Source organism: Falco peregrinus, chromosome 3 (assembly GCF_023634155.1).
Source record: "Falco peregrinus isolate bFalPer1 chromosome 3, bFalPer1.pri, whole genome shotgun sequence".
Taxonomy (NCBI): Eukaryota; Metazoa; Chordata; class Aves; order Falconiformes; family Falconidae; genus Falco; species Falco peregrinus.
In genome coordinates, this window is record NC_073723.1 from 13,837,113 (window position 1) to 13,864,415 (window position 27,303).

General features: G+C 45.3%; 1 protein-coding gene across 7 annotated transcripts; it reads right to left on the reverse strand.

Annotated features, from left to right (window-relative positions):
• Positions 1–1,325: 1,325 nt before the first annotated feature.
• EEF1D (eukaryotic translation elongation factor 1 delta) lies at positions 1,326–27,219 on the reverse strand. Of its 7 annotated transcripts, XM_055800791.1 has the most exons (10): positions 27,027–27,147; positions 25,245–25,274; positions 14,553–14,676; positions 12,632–12,703; positions 5,848–5,916; positions 4,554–4,650; positions 4,193–4,296; positions 3,046–3,294; positions 2,216–2,410; positions 1,326–1,424 (listed from the first exon to the last, which is right to left on the reverse strand). In XM_055800791.1, exons 3-10 carry the CDS (start codon positions 14,670–14,672, stop codon positions 1,386–1,388), a joined length of 945 nt encoding a protein of 314 aa, XP_055656766.1. In that variant the 5' UTR covers positions 14,673–14,676; positions 25,245–25,274; positions 27,027–27,147; the 3' UTR covers positions 1,326–1,385. The 7 variants fall into 7 exon arrangements, with proteins under 7 accessions (XP_055656766.1, XP_055656768.1, XP_013153371.1 ...); XM_055800793.1 differs by lacking the exon at positions 25,245–25,274 and having other exon boundaries at positions 27,027–27,180; XM_013297917.3 differs by lacking the exons at positions 5,848–5,916; positions 25,245–25,274 and having other exon boundaries at positions 27,027–27,179.
• Positions 27,220–27,303: the final 84 nt, after the last annotated feature.

Consider the following 27,303-nt stretch of genomic DNA (forward strand, 5'->3'; position numbering starts at 1 on the left):
CTGGACACAGGCCATAGAAGTGAGAGTGGTGCCAAGAAGAGCAGGCACGTGGTGCACTTGGCAAGGCTGGTACACAGGGCACATGGAGTGGCAGCACCCACGGGACATGCGGCACTGGGAGTGGCAGTCTGCCAGGACCATGCTTTTGGGACCCTGTGTGCCCAGCAGCAGCCACACATGGCCCCAGCTGTGCCAGCACCAGGCATGTGGGACTGGTAGCACATGGGACAACAGACACACAGGACACCAGGCAGGCAGGGCTCTGGGTGCAGCAGCACACAGCACAACACACACACACACACACTCTGAGTCCCAGGCACACCAGCACAGGGGGCACAGTATGCACACCCAGCACTGGGTACCATGCACAACAGGCATCCCAACACCAAGCACAGGATATGTGCCACACATCAGACATGACAAAACACTGGCTACACCACCACCAAGGCAAGGGACAGCATGCACAGCAGTGGCACCATGTGCATCAACCCCAGCACTCCACAAGCCAACAGCAACCCCAAGGGTCACACCAGGCAGAGAGCAGCCAGGTCCTGGACATGCATGTGCACTGCATATGCAGGACACCACTTAACACCAAGCTCCTAAAGCACCTGCACATCATGCACGGGGCACTGCACACAGCCAATAAAGTTGGCACTACAGCCATCATCACTTGGCTACTGCATACTGCCCAGGCTGGATGCTGCTGCGGCTTCATCCAGTGCTTGCAGCACAACCCCGTAGCACTTCCCATTTGCTCTGTATTGGCCCTACATGACTTCAGCCTGGACCTTGGACTCTGACACTGCGACAGACCCCGTGACTACAGTTAGAAATGCCACCTCACCTCCCCTTTCCACAGGCCATGCTCCAGATGGCCCTGGCTCCTAACACACCAAATGATCAGCTCAAGTGACCCTGTGCAGGGTACCAAGAGCAGCAAGGGGAAGAGACAGAAGAAATTCAGTCCCAAGCCAGCAATTTCTGGATGCTTCCTGCTGATTAGTCCTGATTTGTGGGGTTTGGTTTTGGGGTTTTCTTTTTTTTTTGTGTGCGTGTTGGGTGTTTGGGGGGGGAAGGTGTGTGTGCAGGGTGTAGAGAATGACTGGAGTCTCTACTTTTGGGAAAGGTGACTGCAACCACCCTTAGCACAGGCTACTCATACAGGATGCTCCTCGGACCTTCTTTCCAACCCAGAAATGTAGGTCACTCCTGCCTCAAGACTGCTCCCCTTTTATGAATGGAACAAGGAAGGGAAATACCCCAAAGTCTCACAACAAATCACTCTGGAGATGTTGCACTTGGCAGAGACAAACATCATCCAATTTGCACTCCCAGTCTTGATCTTTATTAGTTACAGTTTCAAAGGGGATACAGTTTTACTTCTAGATCTTGTTGAAAGCAGCAATGTCAACACTCTGCACCTGAAACAAAACCAGTAAAGCTGAAGGTCACCAAGGTGTTTCCAGATATTCAAAGCAAGCACTCACATCAGGGATTTCTTCACAGCATGCACCAGCAATGCTCAAAAAGATCAAGCATGGCCCAGGTCTCAGGCCAGCTTCCCAGCTGCAGTAAGAGGACCTTTTTAATAATTCTAGAAACAGTCACAACAGGAAACTGCACTGTACTAGTTACTGCATAAGTCTTTAGACAGTCTAGCCTATGAAGAACATACATATTAAAGAGTTTCTAGCAATGTTAAGGCTAAAGAGCAGAAGTTCCCGATTTACTCTAAATATAAGCAAAAGAGTAGCCAAAGCAAAAAAGGTAAAACCCACCATGCTCTCAACAGTAAGACTAGGAGCTCTGCTGAGCTGCATATCACCTGGCCCAGGGCTGGAGCTCCTACTGTCATTTCCATGGAAGAAGGACAGGGATTGAGACACCTCCAGCCATGAAGGTTAAACATTTGTGTGTCTACCCTGGTGCTGCACAGGCTAAGTGTCAAAGCAGGGCTTATCCAAAGTAATAATCTGTGGGAGCTGGATGGGCACTAAGAGCCTCCAAAAAGGCTCTAGAAAATACTGCAAAATAGCTGCATCATCCAGCCTTAAAAAATATATTTAAATACACTATACCAGTGTCTCAGCAGGCAGACGCCATCAATTCTATCGTTTGGGTTTGGTTTTTTTTTTTAAAATAAAAATTCAAGTTTGCCAAAATCTGTGGGTCAGGCATCACCCAGGATTACAGAGCTTGCTGAAAGACTTACATAGTCTTCAAACTTGGTTATCTCCTCCTCCAGGATGTCTGTTCCGACTTTGTCATCCTCCACTACACACTGGATTTGGAGCTTCTTAATGCCATAGCCTACTGGGACCAGTTTGGAGGCTCCCCACACCAACCCATCCATGTGGATGGACCGTACACACTCCTCCATCTTCGCCATATCAGTCTCATCATCCCACTGCAAAAATATGGAGTATGAACTTTAGTTTTCCTAGATACCACCATTAGCCCCCAAGAGGTATCCAGTGACTTAAAATTGAACGCTACACCTCTCAGCACATTTCAGCTGACCCAAGCTGCCCTTTTTTGTCTATAGTTTTTACCAGAATTAGCTGATGGGTTCGCCAAGCTGTATCTGACATGGCAGCAATGCTGCATATCACGTTTTTTCAATTCCACCTGTAGGCACTGCAGATGCATGCAAGGGGGATTCTTCCTGCAGCAATGCAGCTGCTTTGGAGTGCTCACTTTAAAGTGACTTTCACAAAGGGCATCTCCATGAGCACTAGCCAGCCTGGAGTTTTTGTTCTACCATGCTAACTTGACAAAGACAGGTTTCTTCCCATCTTAAAGGGCTAGTCCTGACTAGGGGAACCTCAGATAACAGCCTACGCTTGCTACGGTGCAAGGAGCAAGGCAGCAGCGCAAAGGCTACAGACCCCAGCTGCAATATCCCACTGTGCTCTGACCCCTTGTTTGGAAACCTGCAGGTCCTATCTTCATCAGCCCTCTCAGATGTGCAAGTGATTTACAGCCTCCTTCAGCACAAGACATACAGCCTCACTCGGGGGCTTCCCCCCTGCAGTTACTCACTGGCTTCACATCCAAAAGGATAGAAGACTTGGCAATAAGACCCGGTTTCTTGGCCTTCTTCTCTGCATACTGACGCAGTCTCTCCTCCCGGACTTTGGCAGCCTCTTGGTCTTCCTCTTCATCATCACTACCAAAAAGGTCAATGTCATCGTCGTCATCGTCCTCTGCAGCAGCTGGCTCAACTTTCTTTGCTGGTGAAGCAGATGGGAGCTCCACTCTCTTGGAGGGAACACTGAATGGTTCCACTTTCTTCATTGGGGTGACATGCATTCAAGTTTGCATTAAGGAAAAAGGGAAGAAGATTAACTTGAAGCTGAATGACAGCAGCACTCAAGAGAAGCTCAGGTACAGAAGTCTGCATTGCTCAAGACAGTGAACATGGCCCACACCATGTGATTTGTGTGAAGAATCAGCTATTGGCCATCAAAACAGGACACTGGACCATATGGACCTTTGAACTGGCCCAGCATGGCCATACTTCTAACCCCTAGAGCAAAAATCACCATGTAGCCAAGAGCTGATCCTCCTCCTAAGTGCTCAGGGTACTTCTACCATGAGAGTCTGAGTGGGACAGCAGTTAGGAACACAACCAAGCATCTTGCCCTAGCATGAGGAGGGGCCTACACATTCTGTACGCTTACTGCAGAGACACCAGCACCACTGGTAGCATGTCTTCCAACCTACAACAAGAATGATCAAATTGGTGCCGTGTATTCAGCTCCCACAGAGCTTTCTCTTAAGTTAAATACATTCTTATGGGGACATTTGTTAAAAAAGAAATAAGCATCACCAATTCCGCTTATCTATTATAACAGAGTGGCATTTTATCTGGTGCCTTGCTAACAAACTCACAGCACTGTGGACTACATGTTAATCACGTATATAAACTCCAAACAGATTTGCACCAGCTCTCCCTAGCTGAAATCTCTAACGTAGCTTCTTCGCTGGTCTTACAGCAGACTACTCCTCTCCATACATACTTTTTGGGAAAGGTGATGAGGCAGCTGCCAAAACTGCTGGAAAACCTGCAACAGACTCATCCTAATTATAAGCATCTCTCCATCTTCAGACAGCCACAAGACCTTTGAAATGACCTGACACTTTGTGACTGTGAAGCATTCAAGAACAGCACTTTGCCAAGGCTCACCTGGGTTGGAGGAACTGGTGAGGGCTGGTGGGAGGTAGATGACTTTTCCAGAGCATTCAGGCGGCTTTCCAACTTAAAGATGGCCATCTGAAGGTCTGCAACAACTGCAAGAAGGTGTGGGGGGGGGAAACAGTACAGCCTTATCTTGTAGGCTCTGAATATAAGTCAGGATAACTTGCTTCTGCTCAAAGTGGGCTTTAAAAACCACCAGTTGCCCCAGTCAGAGGGAAGCCTACAAAGCTCTGATCAAGATACTGACATGCTCACCTGGTGACAGACAAGGCCAGTAAGGGATACACCCCACAGAAGCAGGACCCCCACATCCAGTTTTGCTTTCTTTGCAGAAGATTCTCCTACTTACCACTGCGAAGGTTTTGATTTTCTACCTCCAGGTGAGAAATTCTGGACAGGAGTTCATTTTGGTCACCAACAGGCCCAGAAGAGGCTGTGCTTGCACTCTGCAACAAGAAAAACAGGAATGAAGTAAGTCGGTTCACCTACTCCCAAACTCAGTGGTTCAGTGAAGCAAAGCAGAGTCATGCCTTCAGGGAAGAAGAAAATTTGAGAGCTAATCTAAGAACAAGGGTATTTTCTCTAAAGGCTTTACAAAAAGAATATAAATATAGCAGCTCTAGGATGAAGCATGAAATATATCTTGAGAAATTTCAGCTGGCACTGATGAACAAAGGATGAAGTAATTCTTCAGTCTCAGATCACAGACTGACACTGAACACACAGTTTTGAAAATTTCACACTAAGGCCCTTAAGTGGGGCAGCAGGTCTCCTCTTACAGACAAACTGAGGCACAGAGCACAGAAGTGACCTGCCTAACATCACACAGTGAGTCACTGTGAAAGCTGGAAAGAGATCCCAGCAGTTCCATACCCCCACCTTCCCCAGTCCAGCCTTTAACTCCTCGCAAAACAGTTTAAGCCTACTGTAACACATCCTGAGGGAGCAGTTATAGTGATCCAGCTTCAAAAGTATTTAATAGTGAAAAAGAGTGGGTTTTTTTTAAGCAGGCCCTTATCTGTAAATTCAAATCAGCCAAGGGAAAGAAAATAACAGGCCTTCACACCTCAAGTGTCACTTTTAACTGAATATAACAATAGAGAAAATTATACTCATTCAGGTGCATCCTGCTTGTAATTATAATGCAGTTCTCTGTTGCAGTTGACATGCTTCTGAGATCCAAGCAGTCACTTAAGATGGAGAGGGGGAAATACAGGGGTTAAGATGAAGAATATGTGGCACACAGACAGCAGGTCTGGGAGACGCCTGGCCCTGGAAGACATGTGAGCTACCCTAGCAGGAAGGTCAAAGAGACCCTTCTCCACCCATCCAAAAAGGGGCAGGGGCCAGACATCAAAAGCACCATGAAATCAACCTCTGATAGAGCCTTTGCAGCAGATGCAGGCTCAGGAAGGCAAGCACTGATCTGCAGTCCCCAGACACCAAGCTGGGGGACCTAAATGCCCTGCTCTAAGTTCCTGTTATATAGGATTATATCAAAGCTACAACCATGTGCCAAAGGACATATGTTTCTCATCATAAGGAAGGAGAATCTGGTCCATCTCTCCGAGGCAGGACTGTCCTTGCCCTACAACACCCTCTCAAATCACACAACCAGCTCCATCCGTGCGCAGGTGACTTACAGTTGAGCGGCCTGACTGCCTCTTGTGACGGGCAGAAGGAGCTTCTTTGCTACGAGGAACTGTCTTCTGCTGCGAAGGGCAAAAGGTTTGGGGGACATTTGGTTCGACTTGGGAGAGAGAAAAGGATTTCACTCAAGCTGGAAGAGGCAGTTCAAGTGCAGGAAGCAGACCCACATGCAGGAAAATCAAGCAACAAGATACGGCCTCATACCAGCTACACACTGAACAAAGCCTGCAGAGAGACATTTATCCATGAACTCTGTCATCTTCTTGTTAAACATCTCAGTGCCTGCAGAAAGGGCACACCGCTGAGCGGCAGAACTAGACCGAGATGTCTAGAGCATGGTCTCAGTCATCTCCCCATCTGTAAAATCAGAGGTGCAGCAGATGCATGCATTACTGCAGCACACATCACAGGCTCAGCTCGTTCTCCGGTCATTAGAGAAAACCTGACAGATACAGAAACACATGCAAAGTCACCGAGACTCTTAACAAGTCCACAATCACCACTAGTGCACCTCTCCCTAAAGTAACACAACACTGGTCTGCACTAACAACTTTGAAACCCCTGCGTGGGCTTCCATCCTCACATGCACAACTAAGAACAGAGGCTGCTAGCCACCGTGGGCTCATCACACCAGGCTAGCCCTTAGCCTTACGCACCAAGAACAAACATTAAAGCTCAGATGAACTCATTGCCTGATCTCTTCCTGTCCGAGTTACACCATGAGGGCAAAGGTCTAAGTTAATTCAGTGAGAAGGGAATTCTGGCAGCAGTCATATCTATCCTCAACCCTTGAAAAAGCACTTCATGTTTTGACTTATGATCAAACACAGGAGCTGTGTCACCTGCAAGGAGATACACACCTGCTTGTTTTTTTCCCAAAGGCAGCCTGCTGATTCAGCTAAGCAGCAAGCACCACAGATATTTGGCAGTTTGAAGCCCTACTCGCATTTTCAGGCCAAATGCTGAAGCATTTCAGCAGGCTCTATGCTTGCCCTGGTGACTGGCTATCCTGTGCACAGCTGTGGACTTTCAAGACACTGTAAGATGGCTACACCTTCTTCAGCCTGTTCAGTGCTGCAGAACAACCCACTTTGAAACCCTGGCTTTCAGCTTTAGTAGAAGCATTTGCCGCAGAACCCAGCTGTGCCTCGCATTTCTTTTCCCTCTTAGCAATAACCTCTCAAAAATGAGAAATTAAATTGAGGCAGTACCATCTACCTTTACACTTGTCAGCTGCCATCCTGAAGCCTCACATGGAATCCGTCAGCACTGCTCCTGCCTGTAGTCCCACAGGAAAAACACCTACAGCTTGGCAGGAGGCCTCCAGCTCAAGACAAACCTTCCTTGCACGTTTGTGTCATTTAGGGGAAGAGTCTGAGAAAGTCATGGCCATTGTCCCCAAAAATGCCATAGCTATGGCTTACAAAAGCAAGGTGAGAGGACTCTAACACTCTGCTCTGCAAGAAGCTGTTCTTGACAAGGAGAAGCATGGGAAAAAAAATGGTATTTTATTATTTCAACAGAGCTTTCTTTTGAGTAGTATAAAATACTAGGATACAATCCTAGCTGTATATTGCTGTCAGTACCTGTTTGTAAAACTTTGTGTAGCACCCAGGGAATTGGGCAGCGAGGCAGAGCTCTACAATGCACAATTTTTTTTCCCCTTTTCACCCTTCCTTTGCCAGCTTACATTGAGCCTGGCAGGTAAGACAACATTAAGGTTGCTAATACAGATAATGAAGCCCAGAGAAGAGCCAGCATTCTCAGTGGGGAATTTAAGTATGCATCTGCCCATCAGTATGGAGTAGTACAGGTAGCACAGGCATGCAGGGAGCTGCAGCCCAGATATATAGATGACTCCATGAGAAGCCATCTCACCTCTGGGATTCCTCAGTTTCAAGTTGCTACTGAGGTCTCTGCAGAAATGGCAAGATTAATTATCAACTTAGCTGCACCTATGACTTACACACCCACAAAATTCATAGTTGAGTGTTGTGCACCTGGATGAACAGATTCAGCATATTACATATGCTAAGATCATCCTAAACCTGGATGCACTTGCTCATCCATGCTGTATTTTTCACACCTGTTTAAGAGGGAGGTTTAAACATGATTGGGGCTCACAGTGCTCCCAGACATGGCACAGCAAAGCATTTAATTCAACACCCTGTGGAACTCAGAAGTTATTTGTTAGTCCCGAGCAGCCCCTGGGCAGCATGAGCCTGAGCACAGCCATCTTTTCCTGGCAAGAAGAGAGGGTTGCCTGCCCCAAGCTCAAACAAACAGGAGATAAAAGGTCTTCGTAGACTGGACCTGCCATCCCTTGAGAACCCATAACGTTCACAACGCTGAACCAAGTTCCCAGTTCTGGGAGGTAGGTAAGCCTCATGTTCAGAATTTGATGAAAAGCTGCCTTTATGAGACTGTGGGTTCTCCCCTGAGGTGAGGATGTTTCAAACTTTTAGAGATGTGGTCACCAACCTAAGCAAGACACTACCTACAGTGTGTTTTTTCCTATGCACAACCAAACACTATTTCCACTTGACTCAACTGTGCCAAGAGGAAGCTCAACACAAACATTGGTCAGTTTTATCAAGGACAGTAATGCAAAATCCCAAAGGTGGGGAGTTCCAGAACATCAGTCACTTCCTGCATATTGTCTCACAGACAGAGCTCTTAAAACCTTTATTTTTAATAAGCTTAAGCCATAGTTTTTGTACTGAACCCACATGAGCGATACACTGACCAGTGCTGCAACCTATTAAAAATATTTTGCATAGCAGCAGCACTCAGCAAGCCCAGAACCACTTAAGGACTGCATACAGATTTAATCATCCAGGCACATTAAACCCCTAGGACTTCCTGCTTATGAAGGGTAGAATACAGAATCTAGCCTCAGCCTCAAAGGACTATCAACATCTGGCCCTCTGTGACGTTCTCTAAAACTTACTTTACGTATCAGAGACTACCACTGACTAAAGGAGAAAAAGTTGGCAAAGGTTACCATTTCTTTTTGGATAAAGCTATGAGTGCTTTGTGAGCACCCTGATGTACCAAAGGAAGAGCTCTTGTAATTGGCCAGAGAGATTTCTATCAGCTGAAAGAAATCCACCTGGACAACTACAGCTAAGAGCTTTTGTGCCTTGGTATCTCAGGCCTAACTAACAGCTGGAAAGCTGGCACTTCCCTCACTACAAGTAGTATCTGGAGGTATCAACACTTTTCCCTTAATTTGAGTTAACAAGTTATAACAGTAATTAAAAAGAACAGCATGCAGGCTTTACAAGCTCTGTAACAGATGTGATGTGTAGGTTTTCCAGTCCTCACAAAGAACTCTGCTTCATCCAAAAAATTAAACTTATTTCATGCACTTATTTTCATTTCATTGAAGAACACCCTTTTCCCTCAGGTTGCCTGCCTAGAGGCTCTGGAAACATGGTAAGTTTAACCATGGTCAGATAAACCAAATTGAACTGTGGGGAAATTATGCTGAACTAGAAGAGTTCCCCTGCCTAACACCGGCAAGATGGATCCTGGCCGGTTTCCTACAGAAAGTGCAACTGTTCCCTGCACATACAGACGTATTTCTGAATGTGGTCTCCAAACACTTTAGTATGACTAGGGTCTCCAAACACTTTAGCACGATCAGAGGTTTTGTGGGAGTCTTGTTTGAAATCCACACACAGGAAACAAATACAGCAGCTCTGTAAGAGGGAGCTTGGGCAGAGAGGGGAATAACAGAACTTCAGACACTCACGACAGCCAGCTACTCAGTGACATCCCTGCCATTACAGCCCCCAGGGAGGGTGTAAGAAGCAAGAGTTCAGTCACCCACTCTGCTGGACTTGCTTACGATCTCAGACACGTCAATCCTCTGTGCCTCAGGTCCCCAGCTGTAAGATTTCTCACCGCCTGTGGTCTCAATGCCACAAGCCGCAGTACTGCGCATGTTAACAACTTTATATCTAGGAAAGCATTAGCGATCAAGCAGATGTCAACTGGAGAGATTGTTTAAAGCAGAGATGACCATGCAAAGCAGGATGAAAGGTATGTGCAAACAAATGTTTCCAGCATCAGAGCTTTGTAGCCTCCTTCAGGAGGTACAAACCATTGCCTCAACCCTTCTAATGCTCATTCACACATCTCAGAACAACACTATCCAGCTGAAGCAGATCTGAAACCAGCCTTGGCTGAACTTCACAGCAAAAGGCAGGCACTAATCTTTCATCTTCCTGTCTTGAGAGGCAACTCTTTGCTTGTTACAGCTGCAGACTCCTGACAGTAACTCTACATGTTCAGATCAAAGGAAAAACTAAATCCTGACTATAAAAACATGCTTCACTATTGCCCTGTAAATCACAGTATAAATCAGGCTTTCTGAAACACAAACCTGAAGTTTAAGCGTGTTCTAAAGTCAAGCCTGCTTCATGCCATGGCTGTCCCAAGATTAATTATGATCCTTCAGAAACGCAAGCTACAAAAGCTGATGTTTCAGACTTGTTTCTCAACAGTTCAGTCTTTCTAATTGACCCGCTAACACAGAAGATCCAACTGCTGTTCACCGCCTCAGGTTTCAGGACAGAGGTGTGGCAACGTGTGGAAAAACTGAAACTGTGAGCTCTCTGGGGTATCACATCAGGCAGGGTAAGGCATGATCAGTAAAACAGGATAACAGAACAGTAAGGAGGAGGTAACTGTTGCCATGTTCTCTGCTTATCCAAGCAACTGCATACTTTGAGAGCAGAACAGCAGCTATAGGTTAAATTACTATGGCATGCCCCTGGCAGCAATGCAGATTAGGGTGCACAATGCTTTGCCTAAAACAGTTGTGCAGTAATACAATGCTTTTCCTTCAAGACTTCACTGGAGAGTCTCAGTCTGCTTTCTGCAACACCCTGGATTCTAATTTTAAGGCCCTATGGCTCAATCCTGACCTTAAATCCTCAAGCCCACCAAGCTTTCTTCAAAGAAACAAAAATCCAGCAGATGAATTTTTTTGTATTCAGCAGTAACACCACCAAGTGCCACAGGGGTGCAAAGGACTTTATGTTCTCAAATTTCTTTCCAGCTTTGGTCTAGTGCTTTGCTGGTTCTCGCGGTTGTTCCCATTACAGGACCTGGACAATCTAAATTGACATGCTTCTGACAGAAAGCACCTCTAACAGGAGTAACAGGCCAGGGCAAGAAACTCCACATCTTTGGCAAACTACAGACCATTCTGCAAGATGAGAATATGCCTTCAGGGCAGACCAGCAGCACTGCCAGGTGATCTGTATTTAGGTTTCCTGTCCCTACTCACCACATGCAGCCTCTGCTCCTGGAGGCAGCAGCAGCCTTGCCCAGCTTGAAAAGGTCTCTCCAAAGGCATTTAACACTGTGCAAAGCATTCTTCAACCCTGTTTTGGATGGAGGCTCATTTTCCCACATATTTGCCTTACTAAAGTCCAAACTAAAAGTCTTTGACAGGGGTTGGTAGTCTGTACTGACAGCCCAAACATTATTTCAGATCTGAACTTAAGTGAGCCAGCTCAGGAAAATGTTCCCTAAGCTGTTGACTGAAATACTGATGCCAAAATAAGAAACTAACATTAGAAAAGCTTCAAGTATTTTTCTTCCCAACATGTTTTTGTTTGGTTTTAAGATTACTAAGATGTCCCAACTTTCCATTGATTCCCATGCTGTATTCAAAATCACTGAATCTAAAAAAAATAATCCTTTCATCAAGTTTGCCCTGCTCTTCCTGCATCCAGTTCCAAGTTCCAGTGCAGCAATGAGTATTCTGGATCACTCACACAAGCAGCTGCAGAAGCTGCTTTTGTAGTGTCAACTTCAACAGGCACAGGGAGACCACCAAGGAGAAAGCAATTAACCAAACTCCTTCAAGTTCATCCCAACATATGGCTCTTTTCTGCTTGTTTTAAGGAGTATTAAATACTCCCCTTGAGAAAGGCTCCACTCCCTGTTACTGTACTGTTCTAAATAGAAATTGAGGGTGTTAAATACCGCAACAGGCAGTTACAAGGCCAAATCAATATAAAGGATGGATACCCTCGGATGGAAGGTATGTAGTAGCTCCACTGCAGAGGTAAGAAATCAAGACACATGGACTATATTCAGTGACTTTTCTTCACCCGTGACACCAGTCCACTTAATATAAGATCTCAGCTTCCTCTTGAAAGATTTAAGACTTTTTAACAGTGCTGTTTGTACATATCAGCACAAAAACACCTCCAGAAAGGATGTTACTGAACTTGTACAGGACGGTCCAGACTTAGGAGCTAGTAGCCAAGCTGAATTTCCTAGATGCAGCAGATGGAAGATACCATTTTTTTGCACATACCCTAACTGAAAGCAAAACAGAAAAGAGAAGGTGGCAGCACAGTGTACCCCAAGAGAGACATACACGCCTGCTGGCAGCTCAGTGCTTCGCTACTCAGCAAGGTTATTTTAACAGTGACACATAACCTGTTAGATAAGACTTGTGGAACATTCCACCAGGAGCAAAAAGAAATGCACAGCATTAACCCAAATCCAGTTAGTTTTAAAAAGCACTGCAGGCTATCAAGCAGGTAAGCAGCATGCACTCTAGTAGTAATGGTGCTCTTGATGAGATGGAGCTATGCTGGTGGTACACAGCACTGCACACCTTAGTCTTCTCCTCTAACTTAAAAATAAGAAGCCACACAATCTATGAAGTGGTCACAGTGGAGTTCTGTGAGGTGCACCACAGCTAAAAATGGTTGCAGGTAGCCAGCTGGTGAGAGCTTGGGTACTCACTCCGGCCAGCGATTTCTGGATATTCTCCCTGGCTCTGGCAATGTCGCGTAGGATCGTGCTGGCCCCGTTCTCCTGCAAACAGTGCAGAAAGAGCCAAGATATTTTTTTTAAAAAATATGAAACATTGGAAACTGGTCAGGGAAGTTAAATAAAAAAAAAGGAGGGGGGCAAGAGCGGGGGAGGGTTTCTTCCAATGATTCAGCAAATATTGCAAAATTAGCTGCAAGAAGGATTGGTTCTAAATGAAGGAGCATGGACTGCAGTCCCTGGTCACATCAGGCCACGTGTCCAGAAGATCATCCAGTCAAGAGCTTTTCAGTTCTCTATTATTATCCTGAAGGGTTTGGACAGCTGCCAGCCAGGCAGAGGGTTGGAGTCACTTCAGTACTCCTTCCAGATCTATCATTAGGCAGTTCTTTTTCATAGTATTACCTGTCACTGTATTCAGGCAAGAAGTGATAGCCCTAGCTGAAGTCTTCCATCCAGACAGGTATGACCCAGAATATGGCAGCACAAGGTTGTGCTTTTCCACCCCCATGCTCCTGCTGCCATGCCTCAACCTGGATTTGAGGATTCCCTTCCTAGGGCACAAATTCAGTTTCCATGATCCGTTCACTCCTTGCCTCTTCCAGACTGCAACCCCAAAGCAAGATCCGAGATATGAAACCACCCACAGGTTCAACCCCCCATGTCAAATAAACCACAGAAGAGCAACAGCCTGGACACATTCAGATGGAAACCACTTCCAGGTTGCAGGAAGGTTCTAAGGAGCATGTATCTTTTTCCTTAGCAGGCAAGTGGTTGATAAACTGCTGCTGAATCTCCACCAGAGCCTTCTTGCAGGGAGGTCTTCTTCATTGGAAGCTCATTACGTGGCATGAAATAGCTTAACAGTTCTTCTAAGAGCACTGCAGAGATTTGCACTTTAACATCTACTTCAAGTGCTCATCTATAGCTTCTAATTTTTATGCAAGTGTCCTAGGTGCTGTGCCACCACTATGCTAGCATGGCCAGCAGGAATAGTGTGCGCCTAGAAGCTATTACCTAAGCAAAAAGCTTCCCCTTAAACACTTGCAAGACAGCCGTTTAAAACTCTTAAGCAGCTTTCTATATAACCAACCGAACGCATAAGCAGTTAACAGCTCATTACATAGCAGGAAGAAGTTACGATAGCTCTGTACCTTTAAACAGTAATAATTTCAGGCTAATATTTAAACTTGAACTACTCAGCTTGTGCTGCTGCAGCATGCCCCATGCTTCGCCTCCACCTGCTCCCCCCAACTCACCAGTCCTGTGATGCAGTCTTCTGCAGGAGCACACTGAATACTTCAGGAGGGTACAAAGAGAGGACCGTAATTCCTTGTCTCTTTGGAGCCACACTGCCTCTCTTCAAACATTGTATCATACATACTCAATTATATCCCTTGCCAAGGAAGGTTTTGCTGCTCCAAAACAGCAGCAAAACAGCATCTTCCCTGGCTGAATGGGGACAGGTCAGTTCTCTGCACAGCATATCACCCAGCTTAGTCATCAGAACTGCAGCTCTTGGGGCTTACAGATCAAGCTGTGCCCCTATTAGATCACAGATAGCATCTGTGCCCCGCCATAGCAGCCTGAAAAGATTAAGAGTAACTGTGGCAACCTGTAACTGCTTTGCCTGCTGTTACAAAGGCATCTGATCTCCCAGTACACTGGTTGTGTGGCAGAAATTCTTCACAGTCCACAGAAGATTGCCTTTCAAAAGACATTAGGGGGTAGGCTTAGAGAGCTCTAAAGACAAGACTTACACTTGGAAAAAGCAGCACCAACAGTGGAAGTTATTCAGATGTGCGCATCTAGGTGGATTGTGTCCTTCTGCCTGCTTTGTATTAGCTCTTAAAGCTCCAGCACTCTACTAAACCCATATGAGAACAAGTGTTACCTGCTGGTGTGAAGAGCTGCTAACTGGCCCGTTCATCTGCTCATAGAATCTTCTCTCAGCATCATCATACTTGTACTTCTCAAACCAGATCTTCTCATGCATAAAGTAGTCAACTGCCATTTTTCTACAGAAAGGAAAAGAAACCACAAAAGTGAGTTCCTAGAAGTACTTAAGGTTAACAGCTTGCAATGAGCTTGTCAGAAGAGAGCTTTCTTCCCCCATAGAGCTGTGCCTGCAGCTCTCTGCTTGGCCATTTCCCCTCCAGTGGAAAGCTTTAAGTGAACAGGATCCTATTAAGAAAGCAGGGCAGCCTAATTACCCACCTGTCTGCCTGGCCTGACCTGCATTTAGCAACAGGACACCAAGTGGGGACAGAATGAATTAGCTGATCTGTACCTTCTTCCACAAAAGCACTTTCAGAGCAGGATTTTCTAGATCATGCTAGACACATGGGAATCTGCTGCTAAGAAAGATGTCTTGTACACGAGAAACAAAAAGGAAATAATGCTTTTAATTCTTAAGACACCTGGTGACTGTGAAACCAAAGATTGAAGAATACACAGCTCCAAGCATCATGTGCCACACTACAGTGTGCCAACAAGAGAGCACTCTGTACGTGACAGGCAACTCCTGACACTAGCTCACAAAATTTAAAACACATTTCAGTCTTCCTTGAAAACAATTCAACTGCATTGACAGCAACTGTTGGCTGTCTTAGACTAGTACATGTCTCTAACAGGTCACACCATGTTTCATTAGGGTGCACTACTGAATCTTCCTGTAAAGAACAACCCAGCACACCACCTGACACTGACAGCAACTGGCCTCCAGAGTCCAGACATATACACAATTTACAACAGTACCACAGGTAACCCACATGTGCTGCCCTTTTGGAAGCTGCTGCAACTGTTTGGAAATTAAAATAATCAGGAATGCAACATTTGCAAGGGATATGCACATGCCGCTACATGGAGGAACAGCATAAAGCATCCTAAAACTGCTGTGAAATAGTGTTATTTTTTCTTCAGTGCAGCAGCTTCCACAGGTTAATTTCTTAACTTGAAAGCAAACGACTGAGCCCTTGCAACAGTAAGAGAAGATGTGCCCTTATTTCAAACCAGGGGACAGCCACAGAGCCAACATCAGCTGGAGAAGGTGAGAACAGGGACAGAGCACCACAATGAAACCACACCATTACCAGGTTCCACCACACAATGCAGACAGCAACTAAAAGCAACCTGCAAACAAACCCGTCAGCTCAACCCCCACCAGCTCTCCAGTACTTCCACAAAAGCCAACAGATGAGTCTTGTAAAACAAGCACCCTTCTCATCTACTCATTCAGAAGAGGCCAGAGGCCACCATACCACACAGCTCCTCTACACAGAAGCCATTCTCATCAGCACTCAAACCTCCAAGACCCCGCTTGACCTGCCAACCAGTACTATTAACAAAGAACCCTGGTTACACACAAACATGCCATCTATTTTACAACAACACATGCACTTCCCTGGGGAAGGGTGAAAGGCATGACCAAACATCTAGTTCTGTCCAAGTAAAGAGAAAATTATCCCAGACAGGACAGGATGAAAGGCACATATGCTCTAAAGCTTGTCTCTAATCCCCTGTATCATTGATGTAAAGATCTTAAAACCTTTACAACAAGTGCTAAAAAAACCTCAATGATCGGAAGTGTCAGAAATAAGACCTAATGCTCCAAAATCCTTTTTCCCCCCCCCAAGAACATCAGTCTCTACCTTAGCACTGCAAGATAACTTCTAAGCACTGTCCTCCGGACAGGATCCCAGGGCAGTACAGACCTCCATGCAGCAGACTTCGGGGTTCATCCAGTCATACACAAAAGCATATATTTAACACAGAAAGCATTATCTCATACCGCACATCATTCAGGACTTTAAAAGGAAGTCTTTAAATGTTTCTGGCTTCAAACTGATTTATAACTGCAAGTTACAACTACAAAAATAATCTACAATTTGAGAATGAACTCTTCCTACCCAGCTACTTATATGCACATCAAACAAGCTGTAATCCAGCCAGCCCTGTCCCAAAATTAACAGCAGCTTCCAGGCAGAATAGTCTAATAACCTTCCCCCCTCCAGTGAAGCAAATATAGCACATGCGCCCACCAGACCAATGCCCTAAATTGTAATTCGTCATCATCCCCAAGCCTTCTTTGCAAGGTGGAATTTGGTAGTGATGCTCAAAGGTAGTCACTGCCTGTGTGAAGCCCAATGACTAGCCTATGTGCTGTGCAGGAGAACTGGGGATAACTGCTTTTCTGAAGGATCTTGTGGCATTTTAACAGAAATACACAGCAAACAGCCATCAATTTTACTTCTCAAATTCAAAGATGAAACACCACACCTTCTGCTGTCTCAGCAGGCCTGTTTAAATCTCATGACTACTCTCTCCAACTTCTCACTTTTATGACCTTTTGTAGGCAATAGGAATACCAAGAGGGCCACAGCCCTGAGTTCCCCCACATACAAAGAGGGAATCAAACCTTAGCTCACTTACCAGCCCTGACTTTAAATGCTTAACTTCTGGCACCACACAAATACTACCCTTTAGCCACCAACATTCATCGGGAGAAAGGGGTTCCTGGAAGAAGTCCCATGTCTTCGTGTTTGTGTGTCCCGCCCCACGCGGCCCACCCCCCCCACCCCCCCCACCCCCAGTTACCCTGCCCACAAACAGGCTCTCTGGCTCAGGAGCAGCATCTCCCTACAGCGACATGCATGCTCGGTCCTGCAAATACAGAAGACTCCTGTCTTCTACACATGCAAATTCTTTCAGCTCAGTCCTGACCCAGCAGTTTTGCATGTGTGAGTGTTACCCCAGAATAAACTTCTCCTACTTCGTTTCTGGTGCAGGTACGCTTGAAGCATAAGCAGCTGGCTGAGAGGGAGTTACTACTGCAGATTCCTGCATCCCCGTACTGTCTCCTGTTCTTGACGTTTTCAGAGCCTCGGCTGCATAGTATCGTGTCTCAGCACTGTCATATGCCAGCTTATTAAGCCACACAGTTTCGCTGCCCTCATGCAGAAAAAAGCAGGTAGGTGAAGGTTGCTCAGCATCACTGGAAAGCAGAGAGTTGGTGGTGGTCTCCAGATGTTTCACGCCTGTTTCCTTTCCAGCGCTGTCGTTCCTGTCCTCATGGTGGTTCTTCAATGCTCCGGGGCATCCACGCTGCTGCTGTTTGACTTTGCCTGACGGATGACCATCAAACATGTTCTCGTAGAAGCTCTTCTCAGCATCATCATAGAGAGGTTTCTCTAACCACACCTCTGACATGAGCGCCTGCAAGCTGGAAATCTGTGGCTTACCATTTACCGTCTGGTGTACAGAACCAGGCAAACTGGTAACAGAGGAAGCAGCAGAAGCAGCAACAACATCTGGAGCCAAGCTTGGTGTAGCAGGTGTAGGCAGGGCTGTAACATAACCCTCATCCGGCGTTCTCAGCCCAACATTGCCAGCATTTGACCACACAGACGGGATGGTTAGGACATTTGGAGGAACAAAGAACTGAGATTTTTCAATAAACACCTCCTCAGCCTTATCAAAGTCAAACTTGTTGACCCAGACATCCTGAACAACATGGTGACATGCAGACAGACTACCATGGGAGCAGGACAGGACTGCTGAAAGCATCCTTGGCTTAGGAATGTCTTGGACAGCTTTTGACCTGGCCACTAAAGGGGACTGCTCAGCAGTTAGTTCAGGTTCTGGTGCTTCCTGGTTCTGACAATCCACTAGTCTTTTCCTGTACATGTTCTCAGCGCGATCATAGAAAGGCTTGTCAAACCACACATTGTCAGCTAACAACCCAGTCAGAATAGAGTCTAACTTGGAGGCCACGTTTTTGGGTTTTGGAGAACGCTTCCGTTTCCTTTGCTTCTTTCCATTCCTTGCTCTCTTCAGGTCTCCCTTGAATTCGCTTTCAACTGAGTCATCATTGCAGACTCCATTTACAGCCTCTACCTCCTGGCACTCCTCTGGGGCTGCAGCAGCTAGCATCGCTTCTCTTTCGTAATGCAGTCTCTCTGCTTCATCATATTTGTGCTTGTCTACCCACACTTTTTCTACTGGGCAGGGAGGCTTCCTTGTCCTCATCTTCCAAAGAGTGGCAGCATTAAAAGATAAGCACAACAATGAAGTAGTTGCAAGAAAACTAAATAAAGCAAGGGCATGCATCAGACTTCGGTAATTTCTTAATACAAGAGTGTCAAAAGCTATCATACCATTATTATTCATGTCAAAGAGCCTAAGCATTTTTATTCGATTTTTCCTTTGTTACCGATTTTAATTCAAAGATTAAACTGCCTAAACATGTCTAGTTTCTGAAGTCAAAACAACATTCCTCCTAAAATACTTCTGCTGCTCTGACAAGTATTCTGTATGTTACTATTTAAATATAAAGGCACTGGCTGAAAGCACTTTAAATTTCACTTTTGAAGACAACTGGCAGAAAAAACCTACAAGGCTTTGTTCAAATCCCTGGTAACGTATACAATATTCTTCCATGTTAGTAGGTAAGTCCTTAATTACTTGTTAGGTATTCTCAACTAGGTATGGTTTTGGGAAGACAGGCTAAAGAAAGATGCCCCAATTTTTCAGTATCTTTAGAGGTCATTGCTTACACCTATCTGTGTTCTGCTACCAGAAGTCAGCAGAGGGAGCTGACTGAAAAGCTATGACTCAAGTTTTGGTTTAAAACCCCAGTTACTTGCAAATTAAAACTAATGAATCACTGAAGATCTCACAAATAGCTTAGTTTACCAAAAAGATCTACTGAAATGAAAACCATTACATCTACTCTGTGTTTTCCTTAGTCATACTTTACCACAGAACAAAATAATCCTAGTACATGTAGACTTATTTTAATTGGTACAGGAAATACCTTTCCAAGTACAGAATTTACTGCACTGCTCAAACATCTAACGAGTAGGTAACTCACTGCCAAACACTACAAAGTCAGATCCTTAGAGTAAAAAAAAAAGCCCAAAATGAAGTATCTGTAAGCCAGGTCTCTGTTTAGCTACTGGCAGTTGCATGTTTTATAGGTACAAATTTATCTGTGACAGGTTGCCAAATAAAACACATACAGCTGAAGTATCCTCCAGACTTCAGTCAACAATTTGCAGTTCAAACAGTTCCTGGAACAATTTACAAGCCTCAAATCTGGGGGCTTGACAGACCAGTAAAAACAAACCTATTACAACTAAACACTTGCTTTTTTAAACTTTCAATTTTAATTTCTATAGTTTAAAATATTAATGTCATAACGTATTTCAATTGTAACAACTACTAGGGAAAGCAAAGACAGATCTTTTTCTTACTGAGTTGTGAGAATGCTCCTCCAATAGCTGCTGAAAGCACTGTGATACAGCTAAAAACATGTGAAAATATCTAAATTGAAACTTACTTTCAAGTATTTATTTTACTTTACACTATTCTCTTGCATTGTACACCAGTTAATAGAGAAAAAGCCCACTTCTTACTACAGACAACTAGAAACAAACCAGCGCTTTCAATAAACATTATCCTACTTGTTACCATCAACATCAAAAACACCCACACTGGAAGCACATGCATTGCATGGTAGGAGCAATGCTATGAGCAAGCGGTAATGCAGGTTTGCAAGTCAGGATAAGCTCTGCTACTACAGCTTCCACAGTACTATCATCAAGCAGTGAAAAATGACATCACATACATCATGCAAACAGAAAACATGCCTCCAAAGAGCCTACACATGTTATTTTCAAGTACAAGGATACACTCCTGCTGTTAAAAAAACCCCAACATTGAGGCAGCCCTATACTCCTGATCATCTCAACTGCTGGACAAATAATTTTAGATATTTTTATATTTCTTAAGTAGGAAACAGCATCCCCCTTAAAAAATAATCTTTACAGGAGATGCCAATTTCAATGGGATTCTTGGAGGGTAGCATCAAGAGGAGGCAATGTCTGCTAGAGCAGTATCTGTATTTCAGTCATTCAGCAGACTGGAAAAGGATTAAATGATGCAAATAAAAAAAATGTTGTGCACAAAGGCCCCGCTTTGCAGTGCACACATTCTAGAACAGCAGCCATCCGGATCTAGTGGAGTAACCTGCCAGCACAAAATCTAGGGGAAAAATAAAATGCACAACTGAAACTACATAGGCAGGATAGTAAGTCTGAATTTGTAGGTTACTTAGGTTGTTCTGTTTAGGAGTCCTTAACCATCAGATTTCTCCGTTTGCCTGACATGCTCTGCTTGGCTCTACATTCACATTCGAGTTATCCCAAGAAAAAATCACAGCCTTCAAAGAGATCCTTCATTGAGAATACTTCATTAACCCAACACAGGTGTTGTATTCAGAGGTTATAACAAAAGTATTTCAGGAAGAATCTCTAGTGGGTGTAATGAGAAACCCAGACATGACTCAATATAGCTTTAAATACTTAATTTGCATTACACAGCCATTAACATTTCATACAGAAAGAGTATGACCATCTGACAAAAATAAAACTAATAACTGGAGTTTAGTATTTTTAATTATAGGTGATTTTGCTCAAGTCCTTAAGCAAACAGCTTCAAGCTACTGGAGTTGCAGCCCCCACATCACTCATCTCAAGGGTGAGGTGGATTATTGAGTACTCCAATTACCAAGTGTCTCTCAAAGAACTGTCTCAAATCAAAATGAGACACAGCTGACGTTAATAAACAAATCTGTAAAGGTACACTTATTTCCAGTAGAAATCAGAGAACTGTACAATAATCTGTCTAGTGAGAAGTATCAGATCCATGCCTATATTCCCTTGATCTTCCAGAAAGTGCAAAACCCACATGACAACTAGAGAGTACTTACTTTTTTAGCTCCTATGATAGCATTAAGAAAAAAAGATAAAATTAGAGAAAGTTTCAAGTTGTAGAGATGCAGCAGCTAGTCACCAAGGACATAGAATGACAAGAGCTGAATGTATTATCATATAGTTAATTCCCCCTCAAATACATTTAATGAAACTTACAGCTGGTTAACCCCCCAGAACTACATTATCTTCATGAACCAACACCACAGACAACCACTTACTTTTAATTTTAAATAACAAGCAATAAAAATTAAGTATCCAAAAGGATCCACCCCATCACAACAGGGAATCAAACAGAGAAGATCCCAACCTGCCATATCAACACTGTCAGCTGGCGCTCAGGTCCCCCAGTTTCAGGTAACTAAACACCAACAGCAAATACTTTTAAATAATTCTGAAAATATAATATAACAATTATAATGTCAAATAATGAATTCACATGACTGCAGTTATTTCTACAAGTCAGCAATCTGTAGAACATTGCATAAAATAAGGCAGAAATAAAACACTAACACCAGTACTCAGCCTACCAATTTTTCAGAAAAAGCATCAATACAACATGTGAAAGCTTGCAGAAGAATTCAACTTACACAGAGGCTACACCTACAAAAACCCAATAAGACAGCTTCCTGTGTCATCAATTTAACATTACACCTAAGAGGGCTGTTTCTGCAAGGAAGTAACACAAACCTCCAAGCCAAAGTGACCACAAATGTTCCCCATCAAATCTGGCTCACAGGAACTCAAGTGTTGTTTTTACAATGATTATTACCAGGGAAAATCTTAAAGGGAATTTATCACAACAAGTGTTAATATCATTTTCCAAACACAAGTCCAAGACACTTGCAGCACCTACTTGTTTCCACAATGAGCCAAACCTTATAATAAAGACCAGATTTTTGAGGAAGTTTAGAAACAAGCAAAAATTGAAAATAAAAAAAAGACATTTCTACTCTGTGTCCGTTAAGTTTTCCCAGAAGAACATGGGAAGAAACATATATGAAGCTTTTAACCACACAAACCATCACCTGAGCTGGTGCAGACAGCCTCATGACAGGAGAGAGCTGCAGACCATTAATACCACAGCACTACCAGTTCTCCCAGCGTATAAATTTACTCCAGACAAGACACAAGCTCACACTCCTCCTTCAGCCAAGTCTGCTAAATCACAGTACGACAAGCAAAGGGAGTACACCTAATGTCACCAAGTCTGGAGGGAGAAATTCACCTCTTCAGAGGTTCTGGAAGAAATTTAAACTGACTCACACTGCTCACAGTCCAGTCTGGAGCAGCTAAGATTTACCACCACACAAAACCACCATCTGTGCAATTGTTTCAGTGCTTCAACTCCTCAAAGTTTTACAATTGAAAGAACACACTGTAGTTTTATGAACACTCTCCACTGGCAAAAAACGCAGCACAGAAACTAGAGGTGCACTCTGCACTTAAAGCAAAGTAATGCAACATGAACCCTTGGGTCTCCCGCTCAAACCACTCGAGACCACATTCATCCACGACCTAATAACATTTCTCAGAAGTGAAGCAGGTTTTCATTTTAATGAGCTTTTTTTAGCACAAAGATAAATTAATGCTTTGAGACAGAGGCAGCAAACTTTATAAAAGCTCTTACTGCACACTCCAGAGATTGGCTCCTGTGTACCCAGGACAATTTTGCTTTTCCAGTGATAGTGCAGATAATTTATCAGGGGTTTTACAAAGCATGAAACCACTGAAAAGGCAAATGATATTAATCTTTATTGATGCCAAATAATAAAATACTCCCAAGTAGCAAAAAAAAAATAAAAATCACAGGTCAGTATTTAGGCCTCCACAGACCACTAAAAAAGGCTTTAAAAAACCTGAAAGGATTTTGAATCAATAGCTACAGCTTCAGAACTTTGTGCTTGGTGTTGTCTTGTCACCATGTCCTAGGTATTTCAAGCCAGAACAAAGCTGTGGTGTACTTCCAGCACTGCAGGGAAATGTGTAATGTTAAAAATAGGCAATGAAACGGCCTCTGTTGTTGTTCTGTAAATCCAAAATAAGCTTTGGACTTCAGCTATTTGGCTGCATTATCCCTTTAAGCCTAGCAACTTTTTAGAAAGTCAGTAAAACAAAAGCATACATCACCATAATGCTGTAGCCAAAAAAAAGAAAGTTAAGTCAACTCCATTTATTGGTTTAATGAAAGCCACTCTTTTTCTATCCATAAGAAAGTTACATTTCTTCTGAACAGAGAGGCCTACAAAATAAAGGGGTGGGTGCAGTCAGGTTATAAGTATGTCTGTCACAGCTTCCCAGAGACCTAAATTCCATCAAGCCCTACACAATTTCTTGCACTGGAACTGAACTGCGATTTTAATCTCATGTGCCAGGCTGACCAGTCAGCTCCCAACAAGGCACAGCAAGTCAGGTAACACCACAGTTTGAAATCAGCTCTCCCAGAAATAATTTAAGTTTGATGTGACAAAATATTTCTGATAGCCTTGAAGAGTCTCTTTAGATGAGCGAGCGCAGCAGATGTCATCTGTCACTGATCTCTGGAGGGATGTGACAGCTTTCTGCAAGCTGTAACAAAGAGGGCAAGACAATAGTCACAGTTCAACTGCCTTCTTCAGAAAAAGACATCAAAAATGGGCATCAGGTGGCACCAAGGGACATGGGATGATGTACACATAAGGCAGCTTGCTGTGGTTTCACCCCAAAACCACCCCACAGATGCAGCCCCAAAGGCTACGCAGGAAAAGTCCTGATTTCTGTAAATCCAAGCAGCAATCAAGCCAACACCAGTTGCTCATCCCCCAGCCCAGCACTGACAAGTTCTAACTACAGGAGATTCTATCCCAACCCTCCATCGGCATATCTGGTTACATGCCCTGGCACAGGTGATTCCGACAGGGCCACCATGGTTATATATTTAGTGCTCTTGTGCTATCACATGTCACACCCTCTCCATTAGAAACTCCTGAACACTCATCCCAGCAGCAGTCAAAAAAATATAAATACCAAAAACCCTAGAAATGGCCCATTTGAAGTCAGAGAGAGCAGACAGAGGAGCAAGAAGGTCCATAGGCACCAGTTTGTTCCTTTCTACAGCCTCAGACCTGCACCTCGGCTACATCACACTAGACATCCATACTGCCTGTGAAACGCTTCTCCTCTTCTTAAAACCGCTACTACCGCAGTCCTGCACAAAAGCAAGAGCCATTTCAGCTACGCATTCAGGCACCAGTTAAGACAGCTGCTTCATACCTACAAGCTCTACAGCAAAGGAAAGACAAGCATCATCCCTGCACTGCCTCCTGCTTTTTATTTTTGGTGATTCAGTTAAAAGCAACAAGACTTGTTTCACACCAGAGGGTCTGATGGCTTCTTGCAACTGAAAGGAGCTAATCCACCCCTTCCTCAACACTAAAGCAAAAGAAAATGCAAATGCTTTGCAGCTAAAGCAAAAGAAAATATTAATGCTTCTGTAGTATTGCTCTTCTAGTTTCGTTCCCTAAATTGGCTCTCCCCCAACTCACGAGCAGCAGAAACAGCGGTCCAATGCAGCAGCACAGGGTCAGGAGACGAGCTGCTATCACCTTTGCTATAATATAAAGCTCCACGCTAGCCTTTAGCCAGGGAAACAACCACCACCCTCAATCTCGATCACCTAAAAATGCAACTCTTTGCTCCAAGCAACAATGCTGCCGAGTACAAATGAAGAGATAATCAAGGACATGAGAAATCACCAGCAGGGAAAGACAGGACAGAAATCACCATCACAAGAAAAAGCAAAGTAGCTTAGATGAAGAGAAAAAAAAAAGGCATACCTGGCAAGGTCAGGGAGAAAGAGGGCACACCTAGAAAAGGAGAGGAAAGAATTACAGCTATACCGCCAAATTTATTTTCTCCTCCACACTGAGCATGACAGGATTGTGAACATCAGATTACAATCAATTCCAAAACTTCAATGATCTAGACTTGAAAAAACAAATCCATATTGATTTCAGTGAACACCAGCAGGGAAGTAGGAATGATAAGACTGTAGCAGCCTCAGCAACTTCAGCTGCTGCTGTAATCCTTCACAACCCCTGAGAGAGCACATCAGCAGCCTTCACACAACCACTCCTCCCATTCCCCAAATAGTTTTGAAATAGATACCTCCTGACCGAGCTGTCATTGGAAGAAAAAGGAAAAGCAGAAAGAGCAGAACGGGCTGCTGGAGGCACCACCAAGGTTACAGAGGGGCTGGGAACACCAGCACACAGAGGGGGAAAGGCGAGATAAGCAGGGTCCAGGTGTACCAAGAGAGCAAAGACAGGTCAATGGAGGAGACCAGACATTACAGGGCTCCCAGCTCCAAAACAAGTTTGGAGAAGCAGCTAAGAGTGCAGGGCCATGGGCTGGATCATGCCACTGCTTCAGTTACAGAGGGTTGTCAGTTGCTCTGTGCCAGGACAGTGCAGCAGTTCTAATTTCCCTTTGCAGCAGGTGACTCAACAAGAAACCATTGCCAAGATGAACAACAGGGAGAAGAGCAGACCCCCATGGCGCCCAGAGCTACAGGAACAGGGGGCTCCTCTTAACTCCCCTCCCTACTAAGGCAGAAACCACCCTAATCCCCTCCAAGCTTGAAGAGGCGAGGCTTCATGCATCAGGGATATCCCAACACCAGCACCCCAACAGAGAGAGAACCCACTCCCCATAATCCGTGGAAAGGTACAAAGATTTACGGAGACCTCCAGCATCAGCCCTTACACCAGTAACTAGGTGCTCCTGCAACCACCTCCCTAGAGCCTGCGAAAGAGAAGCAACCCCACAACACCCTTCCCTGGGCCCAGGAGAAGAAAAGGGATCTCCCAAATAAGGCACCCCCCACATCCTCCTTTCTTGGGGTGTGAGGGGAGAAGAGACCCCACAGGGGATGGAGAGGTGGGGAGGGACTCCCACATCCCCCTTCCCAGACCCATTAAGAGGAAACCGAAATAAGAGATTGTGGGGAGCATGGTAGGGATGTCACCCCACTAATCCCCAAGACCTTGAGCGGGTACAAGTAACCCCGAAGACCAAAAGCACCCAAAGCCCCCTCCCTCAGGACTCAGGGTACCATGGGACCCTACAGATAATGGGGGGGATCCACCCCCACTACTCAGGCTATGAAAAAGGGACCACACAGGCAATGGAGGAACCCCACAACCTCCCTCCCTGACTGTAACAGGGGAAGTAACGACGTATAGTGACAGACCGCCAGAGCTCCCCGTTCCCGCCATTGCGAGGGAGCCACACGTTCTCCTTCCACAGCCCGTGAGCAGGAAGGGACCTCAGGGGGGACAGGCGAATTGCCCCTTCCTGAGGGCTGTGAGCGAATGGACCCCACGGATCGTGGGAAGCCCCCACAAGGCGTCCTCCTGGCCCCCGAGCAGGAAAGGGCCCCGCAGATCACGAGGGGCTCCCACAATCTCCCACCCCGGGGCTGTGAGAGGAGCAAGGCATCTCCTAGAGTCCCCCGAAACTCCCACTAGCAAGGCTCACGGAGGAAGAGGGTGTGGGGCTGAAGGGCCCCAGAGAGCGGGGAGCCTGCCCGGCGGGCCGGTGAGGGGGGCTGCACTCACCGGCAGCGCTGGGCCCCGGGCAGGCCGCAGGCGGCACCGCTCCGCTCGGCCTCCACCAGGCAAAGGGATACAGCTTAGCGCGCGCGGGGGGTTGTGGGGGCGGCGCGGACCACGAGCGGCGGGGGCGGGGGGTGCAGAAGGGGTGTGCGAGGGGAGACAACGCGCCGCACTCACCGCGCGGACCTCCTTTCCCCCCTTCCTTTTCCCCACGGTAGAACAGCCGGGCGGGGCGGGGAAAGCAGCGCTGGGGGAAGAGGTGAAGCGTGCGCCCCCCGTC

What these genes read in the sequence shown, in the direction of transcription:
- EEF1D (XM_055800793.1), bottom strand. Translation starts at nt 14,672, where the DNA reads ATGGCAGTTGACTACTTTATGCATGAGAAGATCTGGTTTGAGAAGTAC. An exon ending in AAATCAAAACCTTCGCAGTG is followed by an intron (nt 4,297 to 4,553) that starts GTAAGTAGGAGA and finishes ACCTTCTTGCAG; the next exon opens with TTGTTGCAGACCTTCAGATG. An exon ending in TCCTTTTGGATGTGAAGCCA is followed by an intron (nt 2,411 to 3,045) that starts GTGAGTAACTGC and finishes ATATTTTTGCAG; the next exon opens with TGGGATGATGAGACTGATAT.